This window comes from Eptatretus burgeri, chromosome 6, assembly GCF_056783735.1.
Source record: "Eptatretus burgeri isolate ZD-2024b chromosome 6, Ebu_testis_v1, whole genome shotgun sequence".
NCBI lineage: Eukaryota > Metazoa > Chordata > Myxini > Myxiniformes > Myxinidae > Eptatretus > Eptatretus burgeri.
This window is the reverse complement of record NC_140966.1, coordinates 65991860-66008654: the sequence shown is the minus strand read 5'-3', so window position 1 is coordinate 66008654 and position 16795 is coordinate 65991860. Positions and strand designations below refer to the sequence as shown.

Sequence of the window (16795 nt, the reverse complement as noted above, 5' to 3'; positions counted from 1 at the left end):
GCGGCTTGGGATCCCAGGATCCTGAGTTCAAGCCCCGCTGGCTGCTGAATTAACACCAGGGGGTTGACTCAGCCTGTCATCCATCTGAGGTCGGCGAAGTGAGTACCAGTGTACTGGTCCCAGTGTATGCCCCGGTTAGAATAGGTATACCATATCCCTGTGTGTCGTAAGAGGCAACCAGGGTTGGCGTCAGGAAGGGCATCCGGCCATAAAAAAACATTGCCTCAAGAAAAAGCCCAACCCCTGCACAGCAGGGAAAAATGGCTGTAAAAACGGTCATTTTTATTTATTTAATCCTTTGGAAATACCAAATATTGAAATGAGCATTCATAAATGACCAACACAGGTCTTCTGTGATTTGATTTGATTTTTTTTTATTTTTGTTAGCAAAACTCTTGAGGTGCGTAATTATTTATTTTGTATTGCAACTGGCCACCATTTTGTTTAATTTGGAGGGTTAAAATGGCAAAATCATGTCCAGCATCCACTTGATTTGGATTCAGCGCATCAAAACACATCCAGTGAGCATGTATGCCCGTTAACAAAAAATGCCTCAATGGTTATCTTTTTGTCAAAATTGACCTTGTCTATTATGAAAGCATGCAGTTCTCACAATGTGTTTTGTTTGCTGAAGGATTTTCGTCAGACCCATTTGGTGGCGATCCCTTCAAAGATACTGATCCATTTACCACTGCTGGCTCAAGTGACGACATCTTCAAGACATTTGCTTCTGGTAGTGAAGACCCTTTTGCCGCAGCTGTTGAAAATGCTGTCAGTCCTCAGGTTTGCATCTTCCTCTCTTCTTTTTTTATTTTCTTCTTATCTTAATCACTGAGATAATATAATTTTTGGTCATTATTACTTTACTTTGATTTTTATTTTTATATTGTTTTTGTTTCAGGATTTAAAAAAAAAAAAATTTGCTCAAGAATATTTTGCTGCCTCCTGACTTTGAAGTGTTTAATGTATAGATCGTGTGATTTTGGCAATGTTTACTGATTCGCTATTTTTGATGTTCTTCAGGTTGATCCCTTCAAGAACGTTGATCCGTTTTCTCCAGGAGGGACGGTAATCGCTACAAGCTCCTTGAGTGAGTTGTGCTGCATTAACTTTGTTCCTGTTAATCTACACAAGACATTGATGGTTGTTTTAATGTTGGTTTTTTTTCTTCATTCTACTCTTGTCAGTTTCAGCACAGGATCCTTTTGCAGAAGTGGATGGTTTTGGCACCAGTTCGTTTGGAGGGGGTTTTGCAGATTTCAGTCAAATGGATGACAAGGAAAAGGCAAGAGCAGAAAATGCAGATAATTTGTTTTTGAAATCATGGTGCGATTACCTCCCCCATCAAAGGTGGACGGAGGTTGTTTTCACCACTGTCTGTCTGTATTTTTGTCTGTGAACAGCATATCTCAAAAGTTTATGGATGGATTTGGACGAAACTTTGTGGACAGGTTAGGTGTGTGATGAGGACGAATTGATTCGATTTGGTGAAGATCTGGATCCAGATACTATATATATTTTTAAGTGATTCATCATCACTAAGAAATTGAGCCAAAAAGATTATTTGGCATGATATCTCAAATTGTTTTGTACGGATTCGGACGAAACTCGATAGACAGGTTGGGTGTCTGCCAAGAATGAATTGATTAGATTTTAGTGACGTTCTGGATCTGGATACAGTACGAGAATTTTTAAAGTTTTTTTCAGTGATTCTTCACATTGAGAGATGGGGTCAAAATGATATATAGCATGACATCTCAAAAAGTTGTTAACATGTTATGACAAAACTTGATTGATGAGATGGGTAAGGTAATATGAACAAGCTGATTCGACTTTGGTTAACATTCGGATGCAGATCCGGCCTATCGGTGGGATACAAAACATAAACTGTTCAACTTGGCGGAGGTACCCGCTCTACCGAGTACCATTCCAGCTTATATTGTGTGATAGTGTGATTTTTTTTCTTTTCTTTTGTAAGCGATTTCATTTATATAAACATTGTGATATCAACCATTGTGTGATTTTGAGGGATTTCCTGATTGGTGGAACCTGGTTTGACAGCAGAGATGTTTAAATTGGAATACAGTGGATTTTTAAAAAGTTTTTTTTTTGCTTGCCCTCTCTTCTCCTCTGAAGTGGCTGAACAGATCAAGGCGAAACTTTACACGTGTGACCACCTCTCCATGAGGAACAAAAGGTTCACACATATGATATGATACAGGTCATATGGTTTGGCAGCCATATTGGATTTACCCTGAAACCTACAAAAATACACCACTCAAAAGAAGTCCTGGCAAGGGTCTGCAATCTCTGATTGCTCTTTTTCGTGTTTATTATTGCAAAAGTGGTAACTTCATGATTGGCTATTTATTAATTGCCTCCCTGAATCTGTGCAGTTATTTTCCTTACCGTCACTTCCTTAAGGTTATGAGCCATCCCCTTTTCTTTATCTCTACTATTCTGTCTCTCCTCTCTTGTCCATCCACACCTTTCAACATCTTTACTGTTTTTCTATTGCGTACACGTTATTTATCAATTCAGCCTACACGGTTCTCTTTTCCTGTCTGCATGTCACTACTTAAGCTGCTGATATCTTTGTTCCTTATTTCTCATCCCCTTGTATGCCAAACTCTTTCCACTCCACTGATGTGTCAGCATCACCCCTTTGTCACTTGCCTCTTTGATGAGCTTATAGCCTGACCATTCTTTATTTGGCTTCTGAAATATGCTCATGCAGCTTCAAACGATCGTACTCATGCTGCGCTGTTGCACCATGGGGTACGCATTCCTTCAAATGGGGCATGAGGCTGACACTTCTGTCTGCCGCCATGCCAACAACTGTTCAGGAAAACTTATGCTTCACATTCACACTGACGTTGTTTATGAACAGCAGGAATATTCAAGCTATTGATTCACTGTCTCAATTTAGTGAAGTTCTATAAGTTTATCTCTGTTTCGTTATAGAGTTTGGAAAAGACTTCACTTGCAAGCAGCACAAGCAAAGGCACTCTCGCTGAGATAGCAGGCCAAGTTAGCTCAGAGGAGATCTCATCCTCGCAATGGTCTACCCAACCCAGCACATACAAGGTTCCCACAATACCACCACCTATTCAAAGTCCCACTTTGGACACACCAGCACTGCCACCTCGAAGGCGCTGTTCTTCCAGCCTCGTGTCCTCTCCATCAGGTGTGTTCAGCATTTTTAATTTGTGGTACCCTTTTGATCCATGTGTCTCGTAATTACCATCTAAACAAAGGTTTTATGCATTATTAGAAAACATATTGCTGTGAATTCTGCTTGACCTGGTAATTGAGCAAAATGATTACTCCTGGGTGCATGTCAAACATTTGGGAAACTTTTAACACCCAGAACATGGTGCGGACCTGGCATGTGAAATAGCCAGACCACCGGGAAACCTCCCTGAATTTCCTCCTCCCCATGGATGCCAACCTATGGGGATTGTCCATGCACTTGACCTTTTGAATGCTGAGCATCAAGCAAGGAAGCAGCATGTACCATTTGTTTTGGGGTTTTTTTTGTAAGTCTTTGCTATGCTTCGGCCAGGGTTTGAACCGCCGACCTCTCAGACTCGGAGCGGATGCTCTCGCCATTATGCCATCGAGTCTGTTACCTCTAAATCACAACATTGCCTCCGCATTCCATTGGATACTATAAAGAGCACTTGATAATTGATAGAGGCGGTGGGAGGGGGGTGGCGGTCAAGAGTAGGTTAAACATAGAGTGCTAGAAGCCTTTCATCACAGTTTTGGACAGCGATAAATATGGCAATATAATTGTGTGGTGCATTTGATGGGTATTATGTACAAGTCATAGAAAATACTGCTGCATTGTATTCAGGTCTGGTTTGGCCATTCTCGATTACTGTCTTCAGTTTTGGTCACTGTGTTATTGAAAGGATGTAGCTGCATTTGACGGTTCAATGTACACTATGGTAATTTGAATGGTCACACAGCTGGGAGATCTTCGTTGTGAAATAGGATTAGTAAAAAAACAGTTGTATTTATGTTTCAGGAAAATATAGTGTCGATGTGAGTATGGTGTTTTCTTCAAAGGTATGGGATAGCACGAGGAGGAACAGCATGAAGACAAAGAAAAGGAGAGGTATAACTAAAATGATACATGGTATTTCTACCCAGAAACCACTAATTTAGTGAAACGTTTCCCAGGAAGAACACTGGATCTGAGGACGAGCTGTCATGTAAACAAAAAGAATTAGATAAATTGGTTTAAATCAAGGGATTTGTCACTGCACAGGGTAGTAAGGCCAGGTGTAATGAAGAGGTATACTGAGGCTTAAAAATATGGAAACAGGTTTTGTGGGGTAACGAGTTCAGGTACACATTGTTCAGATCTGATAGCAGAGTTGATGGGACGATTATTATTACAACCCCCATATAAGAGTCCCATAATGCAATTACAGCCCCCATAACAATAATCACAAAATCTGAGTGAACTGGGAGATGCACTATGCAAGGAAGAGCAGAGAATCCCACCTCAAACAAATCAGAAAGGGGAAGCACCCAGAAGTGAGTAGTAGGAATAGAGAATGACTGGAAGCAGGGGGGTTAAGGGGTGGGGAGAGGGGGTAAATTTAGGAAAATAATATGGGGAAGAAAATGTAGTACCATATTAGTACCATTGGAGAGAAGGGGGTAAAGGGAAGGCTTTTGGGACACACGGAGAAGAAAAGGGTCGACAATTTTGCTGAAGAAAGAAAAAATACACACACACACACATTTATCGATGTTGCAAGCAATTAATATCCAATGATAGTCATGTGCAGTGCCTTCAGAAAGTATTCGCACCCCCTTGACTTTTGTCACATTTTGTTGTTACAACTTGAATTTAAAATGGATTAAATTAAAAAAAAATTTTAACCGATCCACAAAAAATACCCCAAAATGACAAAGTGAAATCGTTCTTAGAAATTTTTACAAATTAATTACAGATGAAAAGCTAAAATGTCTTCTGTCAAGAAATATTCAACCCACTGAGTCAATACTTTGTAGAAGTGCCTTTGGCTCCATTACAGCTCCGAGTCTTCTTGGGTATGTCTGTATCAGTTTTGCACATCTGGATTTGGGGATTTTCTCCCATTCTTCCTTGTAGATTTGCTCAAGCTTGGTCAAGTTGGATGGGGAGCATCGGTGAACAGCAATTTTCAAGTCTTTCCACAGATTCTCAATGGAATTCAAGTCTTGGCGTTGGCAGGGCCACTGAAGGACTTTCACCTTCTTGTTCTGAAGCCATTCCAGTGTTGCTTTGGCTGTATGCTTGGGGTCATTATCCTGTTGGAATGTAAATCTTTGCTGCAGTCTAAGGTCTTTTGCACTCTGAAGCTGGTTCTCCTCAAGGATTTGCCTGTATTTTGCTCCATTCCATGTCCTTTCTATCCTTACAAGTCTCCCAGTCCCTTCCACTGATGCTGCCATCACCATTCTTCATGGTAGGGATGGTTTAAGCTGAGTGATGATTTGTGCTTGGTTTCCGCCAGACGTTGCTCTTTGCATTCAGCCCAAATAGTTTAATTTTCATCTTATCAGACCAAATAATATTTTGCCTTATGCTCTCAGTCTTTCATGTGCCTTTTTTCAAACTCCAGGCATGCTGTCTTGTGCCTTTTTTTCTCAGGAGTGGCCTCCATCTGGCCACTCTCCCATTCAGCCTAGATTAAACCAACATAGACTGTTGTCATTCTGGCAGGTTCTCCAATCTTAGCCAAGGAAGTCTACACTTGATGTAGACTCTGGTTCTGTCAGAGAGGTCAATGGGTTCTTGGTCTCCTCTCTGACCCTGGTTCTTCTTGCCCGGTTGCTCAGGTTGGTCAGACGGCCAGCTCGGAAGAGTCTGGGTAGTTCCATATTCTTTCCATTTCCTAATGATAGGACAGTCCGTCCGCTCACTGTGTTCTTGGGAACTTTCAACACTCCAGAAATTGTTTTATACCCTTAGCTAGATCTATGCCTCCCCACAATTCTATCTCAGAGTTCTACTGACAGTTCTTTGGAGGTTGTGGTTGAGTTTCTGTTCTGACCTGCACTGTCAACTATGGGACCTTATATAGAAAGGGGTGTTTCTTTCTAAATCATGTCCAATCAATTGAATTGGTCACAGGTGGACTCGTATCAAGTTTTAGAGACATCTCAAGGATGATCAAAGGAAATTGGATGCACTTGTGCTCAATTTGGAGTGCCATAGCAAAGGGGTTGCAAACTTATTGATGCAAGATATTTCAGCTTTTCATTTTTATTTACTGATAATTTGTAAAAATATCTAAAAACGTAAAAATTTCTTCACTTTCTCATTCTGGGGTATTTTGTGTAAATCGGTGACAAAAAAATTAAATTAATCTTAAATTCAGGCTGTAACACAACAAAATGTAAAACATATTTAGTAATGTGTGTATATATATATATATATATATATATATATATATATATATATATATATATATATATATATATATATATATATATATATATATATATATATGTGTGTGTATGTTCCCAAAATACAGCCAAACCGGTACTTGCGAGGGCAAAGATTTTAGGGCCACCTTACCTACCATTTGCCTGCGGTGTGCAGTATCAAGTTTCGTTCAAATCGGGCAATGAAAAAAATTATTAAAAAATCAATTCCTGATTCAGTGAAGTTCTCTTCAGGAGTATTTGATCAATGAAAACAACCTCAGCAGTATAGTTCGCTGGAGCTATCCTTTTTTTTTCTTTTTTTTAATGATTTTTTATCAACCGCTGTCACAATGGGAACCCAACGGGTTCACGGGTCGTCTAATACATACATACATATATATATATATATATATATATATATATATATATATATATATATATATATATATATATATATATATATATATATTGTGTGTGTGTGTGTATGAGCTCAGATTGTGGGAAAAAAATTCCTTTTTTTAAACAATGCCCTGACATTTGCGGATTCCGACATTCTCAGCATTTTTCAGGAACGTATCCTCTGTGAATAACAGGGTCTGACAGTATATATGGAGGAGCCACCACAGAATGTGAACTCAGATAAACAGAAACATTGCTTAAACGGAACATGTCTTGGAAAAGTTCCTTCCACATGTTATTTTTACCTGTTAAAAGGGAAGCAAGCTCAGTTAATCAGGATTTTTTTGGTTACTGACTGAAAGGTCATTTTTTTTGTCACATATGTCATTATCACACAATTCTGTGCTATATGAGGAATGGCTTTATGTCATGGCTGACTCCTCACAGAGCGCATTCATTGTTTTAGCAGAGAGACATTGCTTTTTGCAAAAGTCGTATGCAGCATGGCATCTTCAAAGAAACGTGTAGATTTAACTTTGTCACAGGAATTTTAACTTCTTAGAAGCCTTGGATTACCAGAGATGACTCGGACATCTGCTCCTAAGAGTTTAGGAGTCTCTGTGCCTCAACTGTCCAGACTTGTGTCGGCCAAGGCCCACTTCTTTTCTGTATTCAATGGTGTAAACAACGATCAAAAGTGCAAATCGGAAGGGAGGGAGGAGGATATGGGAAAAGGACTAATACAGTACGTGTGGTTCCAGCAGAGGCTTGCTCAATGGGGCAAAGCTTTCCAGTCTGGTTCTTGAGGGTAAAGTGAGGGTGTTGTCCGCTACACAGGGGTCTGATTTTAACTACTCGGAAGACTGGATGTGCCATTGGAAGGTCTAACACAACATAATGTTGTGTTTTTTAAACAAGGTGAAAAACAGACAGCACACTTATTTTTCTGCAGCGCATGATTGGAAGAAAGATTTTTCTCCCTAAAATCCTTCAAGCATATGCGGCAGAAGACATTTCCACTGCCCAAGAGACTGGTCTTTACTTCCATGGTTTCCAGATAAGGACTATTGTATCAAGGAAAATTAACTTCCTGGTGTCAATAAGGTGAAAGAGCAAATCACCATGATTGTTTGCGCAAATATGATGGGAATGAAGAATTTGTCATTTCTCGTCATTGGGAAGAGTATGAAGCTGAGGTGTTTTCTCAAGGATTTAAAGAAATTTTCTGTTGGGTATACGTCTCCAAAAATGCTTGGATGATTGGGTACATCTTTCAGAAGGGGCTTGGTGAGTGGGATGGGAAACTCAGAGCTCGACATCCATCGCTGAATATGCCGACTGGTGGACAATTGTGCTGCCCATCCTCATAATGTTCACCAAACCAACAGAGGTGAAGTTTCTTCTGACCAACATTACTGGTGTCATCCAGCCCATGGATGTGGGAGTCATCAATAACTTGAAATAATAACTTAAACTACAGAAACAAATTCAATGCAAAGATCATTGTGGCACTTGATGTGGACAAGAAAAAGCAGGAGTTTATGGAAAATGATGCCAGATGCCCTTCATATTGCGAAAAACATGAGGGATGCGATAAACCCCCAAACAATCGCAAATTGTTACCATAAAAGGGGTTTCAGAAAGCCTGGTGAGGATGATGAAGCTGACCTGATAGCCAGTCAAAATTACAATGTGCTTGCTGACATACCCACACCTGACAACATGACGCAGACAGAATTTGAGGAATTCACAAGGGTGGACATAGATACAGACATTGTAGGAGAGATGTCTTAATCGGAGTTTTTGCAGGAGATGAAAGGTTATGAGTGATAATTCAGGTTCTGAATCAGATGAGCAACCCAAGCTTATAAGCAAGCAACAAATGTAAATGATGTAGAACACTTATGCTAGTGTATGCAAGAGATTGGCATGAACAATGCTCTTCCTTTGGTTAGGCAGGTTGAAAGTTTGGTCTATTCACAGCTTTCAAATGCCAAAAAAATAACAATGCACGCTGGAATGTTGCTGGTTTTTTTTGTTTTTTGGGGGAGTGGGGGGGGGGGTTAAAGTAAGTTAACTTCACTCGAGATCTCCCTTTTATCCTGTGTGTTTATTTGTATGAGTGCCAAATGTCAGTTGATTGGCCACATCAGTTTAATGGGAACACCGCTTGATCATGACATTTAACCGGCCACAGAAGCCTCACCATGTTAAACGGTTGCGTGTGTGTGTGTGTGTGTGTGTGTGTGTGTGTGTGTGTGTGTGTGTGTGTGTGTGTGTGTGTGTGTGTGTGTGTGTGTGTGTGTGTGTGTGTGTGTGTGTGTGTGTGTGTGTGTGTGTGTGTGTGTGTACGTACAGTGCCCTCTATAAGTATTGGAGCAGTGAAGTCAAATTTGTTGTTATTGCTATGTGCTCAATAAATTAGGATTTGAGATCAAAAGATGAATATGATGCAAGAGTGCAGAAGATCAGCTATAATTTCTTGGTATTTCTATGCATATATGTTTTGCCATTGCAGAACAATTGCACTTTTTATATTCAGTACCCCATTTTAGGCAAACATAAGTATTGGAACAGATTAACTTAAAGTAGTATAAGAGTTAGTATTTGGTTACATATCCCTTGCATGCAATTACTGCATCGAGCCTGTGACCCATTGACATCACCAAACTCTTGCTATTTTTCTTTGAGATGCTTTGCCAAGCCTTTACTGCAGACATTTTCAGTTGTTTGTTTTGGGGGGTTTCTGACTTTAGTCAACTCTTCATCAAGTGAAGTGCATGCTCCATTGGATTTAAATCAGGAGATTGACTTGGCCAGCCTAAACCCTTCCACCTTTTTCCCCTGATGAACTCCTTGGTTGCGTTGGCAGTGTTTTGGGGGGTCATTGCATTGCTGCATGATGAAGCACCGCCCTATGAGTTTGGAGGCATTTTCTCATACATAGGCAGACAAAATGTTCCTGTACACTTCTGAATTCATTCTGCTGCTGCCATCATTAGTTACATCATCAATAAAGATGAGTGAGCCAGTTCCTGAAGCAGCTATGTAAGCCCAAGCCATGACTGCTTCCACCATGCTTCACAGATGAAGTAAAGGGTGATTTATTACTTACGAAATCTAAAGATTTCGTAAGTATATTGATGACTTCCGTTTCTGTTTGTTTGTTTGTTTGTTTGTTTGTAGGCACGATAACTCGAGAACGGAAGAAGCTACCAATGTCAAATTACACCACGTGATTCAGGAGGGTGATGGCTAGTGCTGATTAGATTTTGCTCAAAATCGGTCAAAGGTCAAGGTCACAGTGAGGTCAAACATCCAAAATATGATAACTCGAGAACGGAAGAAGCTACCAATGTCAAATTACACCACGTGATTCAGGATGATGGTGGCTAGCGCTGATTATATTTTGGTCAAAATCGGTCAAAGGTCAAGGTCACAGTGAGGTCAAACATCCAAAACATTTGATTTTAATGGTTTGGTACAGAATCATCGTAGAAACTTCTGGTTTGCGTCGCTACCTTCTCTGGAGACAGCTTTTATTAGACAAGGTCAGAGGTCAAGTTGACGATTTCGTAAGTACCAGTCTATGACTGCTTGTTTATTTATTTATTTGAGAACCCCAAATAATATCCATACACGAAAAACTATATCTGTTGCAAACCTCATATTTGCGTAAATGTCTCTAGAGACTGTAGCCTCATGCTACAGAAAAACACTTCTCATGTTCACGCTTAATGCTTATGGCTTGATCAGCAGCAACACAAGCGACAGTAAATCAGAACCTGAGGATGAGAAAGAGAGAATGATACAGATTTAAATAGATAGAAAGAACCATCTGCATATACTACATATAAGGCCTATATTTTAGGCACATAAGGGTGAAACTTCAACAGTCGGAAGTGAACTCTAAATATTCTTCGATCGAACTGATGTTTTTTACTGAATTATTTCCTCATTATTTTGAATGTTTTGAGGAGGTGCCAAATTTAAAAATCGGAACGTCGAAGCTTTTATTAGACAAGGTCAGAGGTCAAGTTGACGATTTCGTAAGTACCAGTCTATGACTGCTTGTTTATTTATTTATTTGAGAACCCCAAATAATATCCATACACGAAAAACTATATCTGTTGCAAACCTCATATTTGCGTAAATGTCTCTAGAGACTGTAGCCTCATGCTACAGAAAAACACTTCTCATGTTCACGCTTAATGCTTATGGCTTGATCAGCAGCAACACAAGCGACAGTAAATCAGAACCTGAGGATGAGAAAGAGAGAATGATACAGATTTAAATAGATAGAAAGAACCATCTGCATATACTACATATAAGGCCTATATTTTAGGCACATAAGGGTGAAACTTCAACAGTCGGAAGTGAACTCTAAATATTCTTCGATCGAACTGATGTTTTTTACTGAATTATTTCCTCATTATTTTGAATGTTTTGAGGAGGTGCCAAATTTAAAAATCGGAACGTCGAAACTTTGGACCACCCTAATGTATGTATAATATGTATGTATTTTTGAACATTATTGAATCAAAAACAGCTTGGCCAATCTCCACCAAATTTTGCATAAATCCTGTGAGCTCATCATGGGCACAATTAAAATTGCCCCCTTACCCCCTAAGGTTGGGGGAGATGACCCAGACAAAAGGTAGGGTGATGTACACATTTCCGTCCTGGTCAAGTTTGAATATAAAGAGGGTGGGGGGAAGGTGCAACCAGAATATTAGTATAGTGGGAGAGTGAGTGCAACCACAGTTTCTATAAAGAGGGGATGGGAGCACAAGTATAATTTTTACTAAGGGGTGGGGGGGTTTGGGGGGGAGGCTGTACACATCACATTGTGGAAGATATTTCACTGACATATTTCCTCCTGGGGAGAATGGGTATTTGCTAATGCAGTATATACAATTTTATACAGCTGCATTTGAAAACAAATCTACACCCTTTAGAAAAACATCTCTTCACACAGCCAACTTTCCAGGATAGATTGTGTTTTTTATCTAACTGTCTCAACTCACATATGGTAATTTAGCTTTGGTTGGCCTGTTTGGGTTCTCACAGTTGACCCCTGTCTGACTCCTTATGATGCAGGGAACCCTGATTCAAATACCATATGTGTTTGCTCATTGTCCACAAAATGCCCTTGTAATTAATGTAAAACTTCACTGGGATTATTGGAATGTCTTTGGCCAGTATGTGATGTGTGCACAAGCTCCTCTGTGACCCTTAGTTTATTGTAAAAATGTAAAAATAAAACATTCCTGTTTTTTGTTTTGATGGAAAGTCGCTGAATTCATTTCACTGAATTCATTCACATGGATGTTTATTCATTTTACTTTCTCGAATGAACAGGTATGATGTCTCAGCCAACAATTTGGATCTTATTTTTGGGTTTTATAGGTTGGTTTTTATCCATTTGATGCACATCTTTTATCAAGGGTCATATAATCACAAATCATGGGTACTTTTGCATGAAAATCAATTTAACTTTTATCATGAGCAATGAACTGAATCCATTTGATTTCAATGTAAAATGAGAACAGGAAAACAGTAATTTCTACATCAAAGATTCATGAAGTAGCTTCAATAAAAAGTAGTAAAATACAATCAAGAACGTTGGTGTTTTCAAATGTGCCTGTGACATTGTAATTAACAGGTTTGTTGTATGACCTGCTTCACAACAATTGAAAGTGAATGCATTCTGCACTGGCTGCTGAGTTCCTGCCTGAAGCTGTACTTGGATATTTATTTCTCACCCTCACCCCATACATGCCAGGTGAACAAGGGATCCTGCAGAAGATTCTTCAGCGCTCGGAATCCACTCATTCTCGCAGGTCAATCGGATCTTTCAAATCCCTCGGTGCGTTTCTTTACCCATACTACTCCATATTAAAACCTGCTGGTGATTTATTTATCATTCTGATGTTTGTGAAATTGTATCTTTTAACCAGAATATTTTATCTTTCTTTCACTCACTATTCCTGTTAATTGTTTGATGACCATCCACAGGAAAGGGAATCTGACATTGTCGGAATTTAATATATGGGTTGACCTGTTCCCCATTCTCATCTGACCAAATTGCCCACGACACTTAGAACCCAGGTTCAAGGCCAATATACCACATGTACTTGTCTATTGTCTATTAATGTCATCGTAAATGGTGGATTCTCATGCGTGTACTGTGTGTGAACATCTTTATAGTTCTGAAGGAACTCTGGGAAGGTTTCGAAATGGCAAACCACTTCCCTTGCGTGGGCCTTCTTGGGTTGCTTTATGCAGCTTTCTCAGCTGGAGGAGTGTGGGAGGTGTCAATCATTTGTATAATTCTAGCCACCTGTGTTTAGTTGATGTGGTGAGAGCTGATTGGCTATTCCCTCCATTCACAGGTGAGAGATGTGGGTGGGTCGATATATATATAAATAGATATATATATATATATATATATATATATATATATATATATATATATATATATATATATATATCAGGTCAGGTATGGGAGCATGTGCCAGAACAGCGCGTTGCTGCATCCACTTTCCGCCGGTACTCCAGGGGCCTCCGTCTGGCCATCCCCCAGGCAGATGCCAGGCCCATCCCCATCTCCTTGAGATGATGGTCAACCTGCTGCAACCACGAGGCATGTGGTCGGCCCACTGGCCTCCTCCACTCATGAGACTCCCTTGCTGAGAGAATCTGGTGAGCAGGATCAGTGTCAGGAAAACGAGCCACATGTCCATACAGTCGCAACTGATGCTCACGGACTATGCAGGTAACAAATCTCATCCGAGTTTCTCTCAGCAACCGCTCGTTGGACACAAAATCCGACCAGCGATAGCCAAGGATTCTCCGAAGAGACCTGGTACCATAGGAATTAAGTCTCCGTCTCAGATCCTTGGTCAGAGTCCAAGCCTTGCATCCATATAGCAAGCCTGGAAGTACCAAGGACCTGAAGACTCGGACTTTAGTCCTCCCGCACAGGTACCGGCAGCGCCACACCCCATGATCCAGTGAATCCATGACTCCCCAGGCCCGACCCAGACGTCTATTGACCTCTGACTCGCAGCCAGCAGAGACATGAATATCACTGCCAATATATATATATATATATATATATATATATATATATATATATATATATATATATATATATATATATATATATATATATATATATATATATATATATATATATATATATATATACATGTCCACCAGTTTTTCAAAATTTTCACCTTTTGTTGCCATATAGCCTGCAATTAAATTGCATTAAATCAGACTTTTTTCCACCTTTATTTACACATCATAACCCACAACTTCCAAATGAAAAACAAATTCTACAAATTTCAGAAAATGTATTAATAATACAAAACTAGAATATGCATCAGTTGGATAAGTGAAAGAAAAGCCAAAAAAGCTTCAAAAGTTGCCAGCTGGATGAAACAGTGATATGTTGCCCTGATGAGCCCCGATAAGGGCGAAACTAGGTCGGTAACTTCACTTTTCATCTGCTTGGTGACAGCTTTTGACTTTGCATTCATTAACTTTAAATGCTCTTCTGCATTTGCATCCATGACACCGTTGTGATGAGGTCATGATGGTGTTGGTGGAAGATAGGAGAACTTCGGAGTATATATATATATATATATATACATATTTGCAGACATACATAAGACAAATTGCATCCCATTGCAGCCACTGATGCATGATTTGTGACCAACAAGCCATCTTCTACATAAACACATTGTCAGTTTCCTTACCACAGCACCAGTAAAATGACACAGTTTTTTGATTGGGAATAAAAATGATTATAATTATCAGCTCTCCAACCTACAGCACACTATCGTCACCTGCAAGTTGTGCTTCTGCGACCAATATACCATTGAAGAATCTGCCAAATTGTGCTTATGCGACCCCTAGGGGGCTTCTTGCAGTGTGAATCGCACCTTTATGGGCAAATGGTTCAAAATTCCACAAATGCAGAATATTTTTTGGGGGGAATCAGACATTGTATAAATGCTATTTCCTCCTCTTGTGGCAACCAGTCATGACATTGTAGCTGAAGTTTTGTACGACTTTGTTGGTCTGAGCCAATCTGTGAACTTCCCAACCCAGATTTCTGCAATTGGTGCATCCTCCGTTCTGGACCTGGTGATGATCAACTTACCATCCAACCACTGTTGTTGTTCCTCATCTGCCTCTCTTGGCTGCTCTGACCACATTCTTTTCAAAGCTCATATCTCTCTGGGGCAACCACAACGATGAAGAATATGGCTTTTCCTCCTGGTCAACTGGCATGGACTGCAATATGCCCACACAAGAGGATTGGGCTGTGATCTATACAGCATTTCATATTGATTCCACCTCGGAATACTTTCACAAAAGCGTATTTTCTCTCATAAACCTGTTTATCCCATTCCATCTGCAGCTATCTGATCCATTTGCTCGGCCTTGATACAATGAACTCTGTGGGGAGGCAGTTTGAGCAAAACAGCTTCCTTTCTCATCACGGAAAGCTCACCTGACTGTGGATGACTTTAGGTCACTCTATAAAGATTGCAACGAGTATTTGTCCATCCTGAGATCAGCCATAAAACATCTTGCAAATCTTCTGGCTTTACTCTAAAACCAGTTTCCTTCCTCAGTCATGTTGGCACCCAATCAAGTCCATCTCTCTTGTGTGCTCACATTCCATCCCCACCCTCACCTCAAATGGAATTTCTACAGACTCTGCTCAAGATAAGGCACAATGTCTTAAATATGTATTTGCCTCCAAACCTGGTGTACCCAACCCATCCCACTCTGTCCCCATCTCAACCTTTCATAGTTCATACTCGCCATTGACTGGACATTGTGTCCTCCACCGAGAATATAGATAGGGTTCTGTCCAGCATCTACCCTTCTTCATTGACGAGCCCAAATGATATCAGTATCCATGTTCTCAAACCCTGCTCTACTGCTCTTACTTCTCCCCTGTCTGAACTCTTCAGCCTGTCCTCATTCTTTGGCTACCTCTCCTCTGCCTGGACGTCAGCAACCCAGGCAAAAAAACTTGAGATGGGCAGCAATGTTCTTGTTGGAGAGCTGTGGTTTCCTCCTTGCTGTCCTCCCATGCACACCATTGTTGCTCAGTGTTTTCCTGATGGTGGACTCATGACTCATGAACACTGACAGCAATAGAGGCCTGCAGGTCCTTAGACGTTACCCTGGGGTTCTTTGTGACCTTCTGGATTATTGTACCACTTGCTCTTGGAGTGATTTTTGTTAGATGACTGCTCCTGGAAAGAGTAACTTCAGTGTTGAATTTTCTCCATTTGTGCACTATCTGCCTGACAATGGATTGGTGGAGCCCAACATCTTGAGAAATTGTTTTGTAAGCCTTTCCAGACCGATGAGCATCAATAACTCTTTTTCTGAGGTCTTCAGAAATCTCTTTTGATCGGGGCATGACGCTTCCACAAACCTGTGGTGAAGACCAGACTCTGATGGTGACGAACAAAGTTTACGTTTTTCATATTGGGCAGGGTCACCCAAACTCACTCCTGATTGTCATCTCATTGATTGAAACACCTGACTAATTATCCCCTTAATTGAGCTGATTAACTTAAAGGTTCACATACTTTTTCCAACGAATAAATTGAATGTTGGATTATTTTTCTCAATAAATAAATTAAAACGTGTGTGTGTGTGTGTGTGTGTGTGTGTGTGTGTGTGTGTGTGTGTGTGTGTGTGTGTGTGTGTGTGTGTGTGTGTGTGTGTGTGTGTGTGTTGTGAGATATTTGTTTAATGAGGTTCTCTTCATCTATTACTTGGACTTCAATGAAGATCTGATCACATTTTCGATCAGATTTATACAGAAATTGTTTACATTAAATAAAAGAACAAGAGAAGTTCGCATCCTCATGCATAAAGCTCTAACCAGGACTTCTGTTCACACACAGAATGAAGAACCTCTTAC

The 16795-nt window shown here is 40.1% G+C and overlaps 1 protein-coding gene across 5 annotated transcripts in view; it reads left to right on the top strand.

Moving 5' to 3' along the window:
* LOC147024977 (uncharacterized) overlaps nucleotides 1–16795 on the top strand; it is a 196278-nt gene that overhangs the window by 173411 nt on the left and 6072 nt on the right. For all 5 annotated transcript variants that reach the window (XM_085885471.1, XM_085885469.1, XM_085885470.1 and 2 more), the window contains 5 exons: nucleotides 635–783; nucleotides 1024–1090; nucleotides 1188–1285; nucleotides 2965–3187; nucleotides 12617–12700. In XM_085885471.1, coding sequence (XP_085741597.1) covers nucleotides 635–783; nucleotides 1024–1090; nucleotides 1188–1285; nucleotides 2965–3187; nucleotides 12617–12700 — 621 coding nt within the window. The remainder of the gene's footprint in view (nucleotides 1–634; nucleotides 784–1023; nucleotides 1091–1187; nucleotides 1286–2964; nucleotides 3188–12616; nucleotides 12701–16795) is intronic.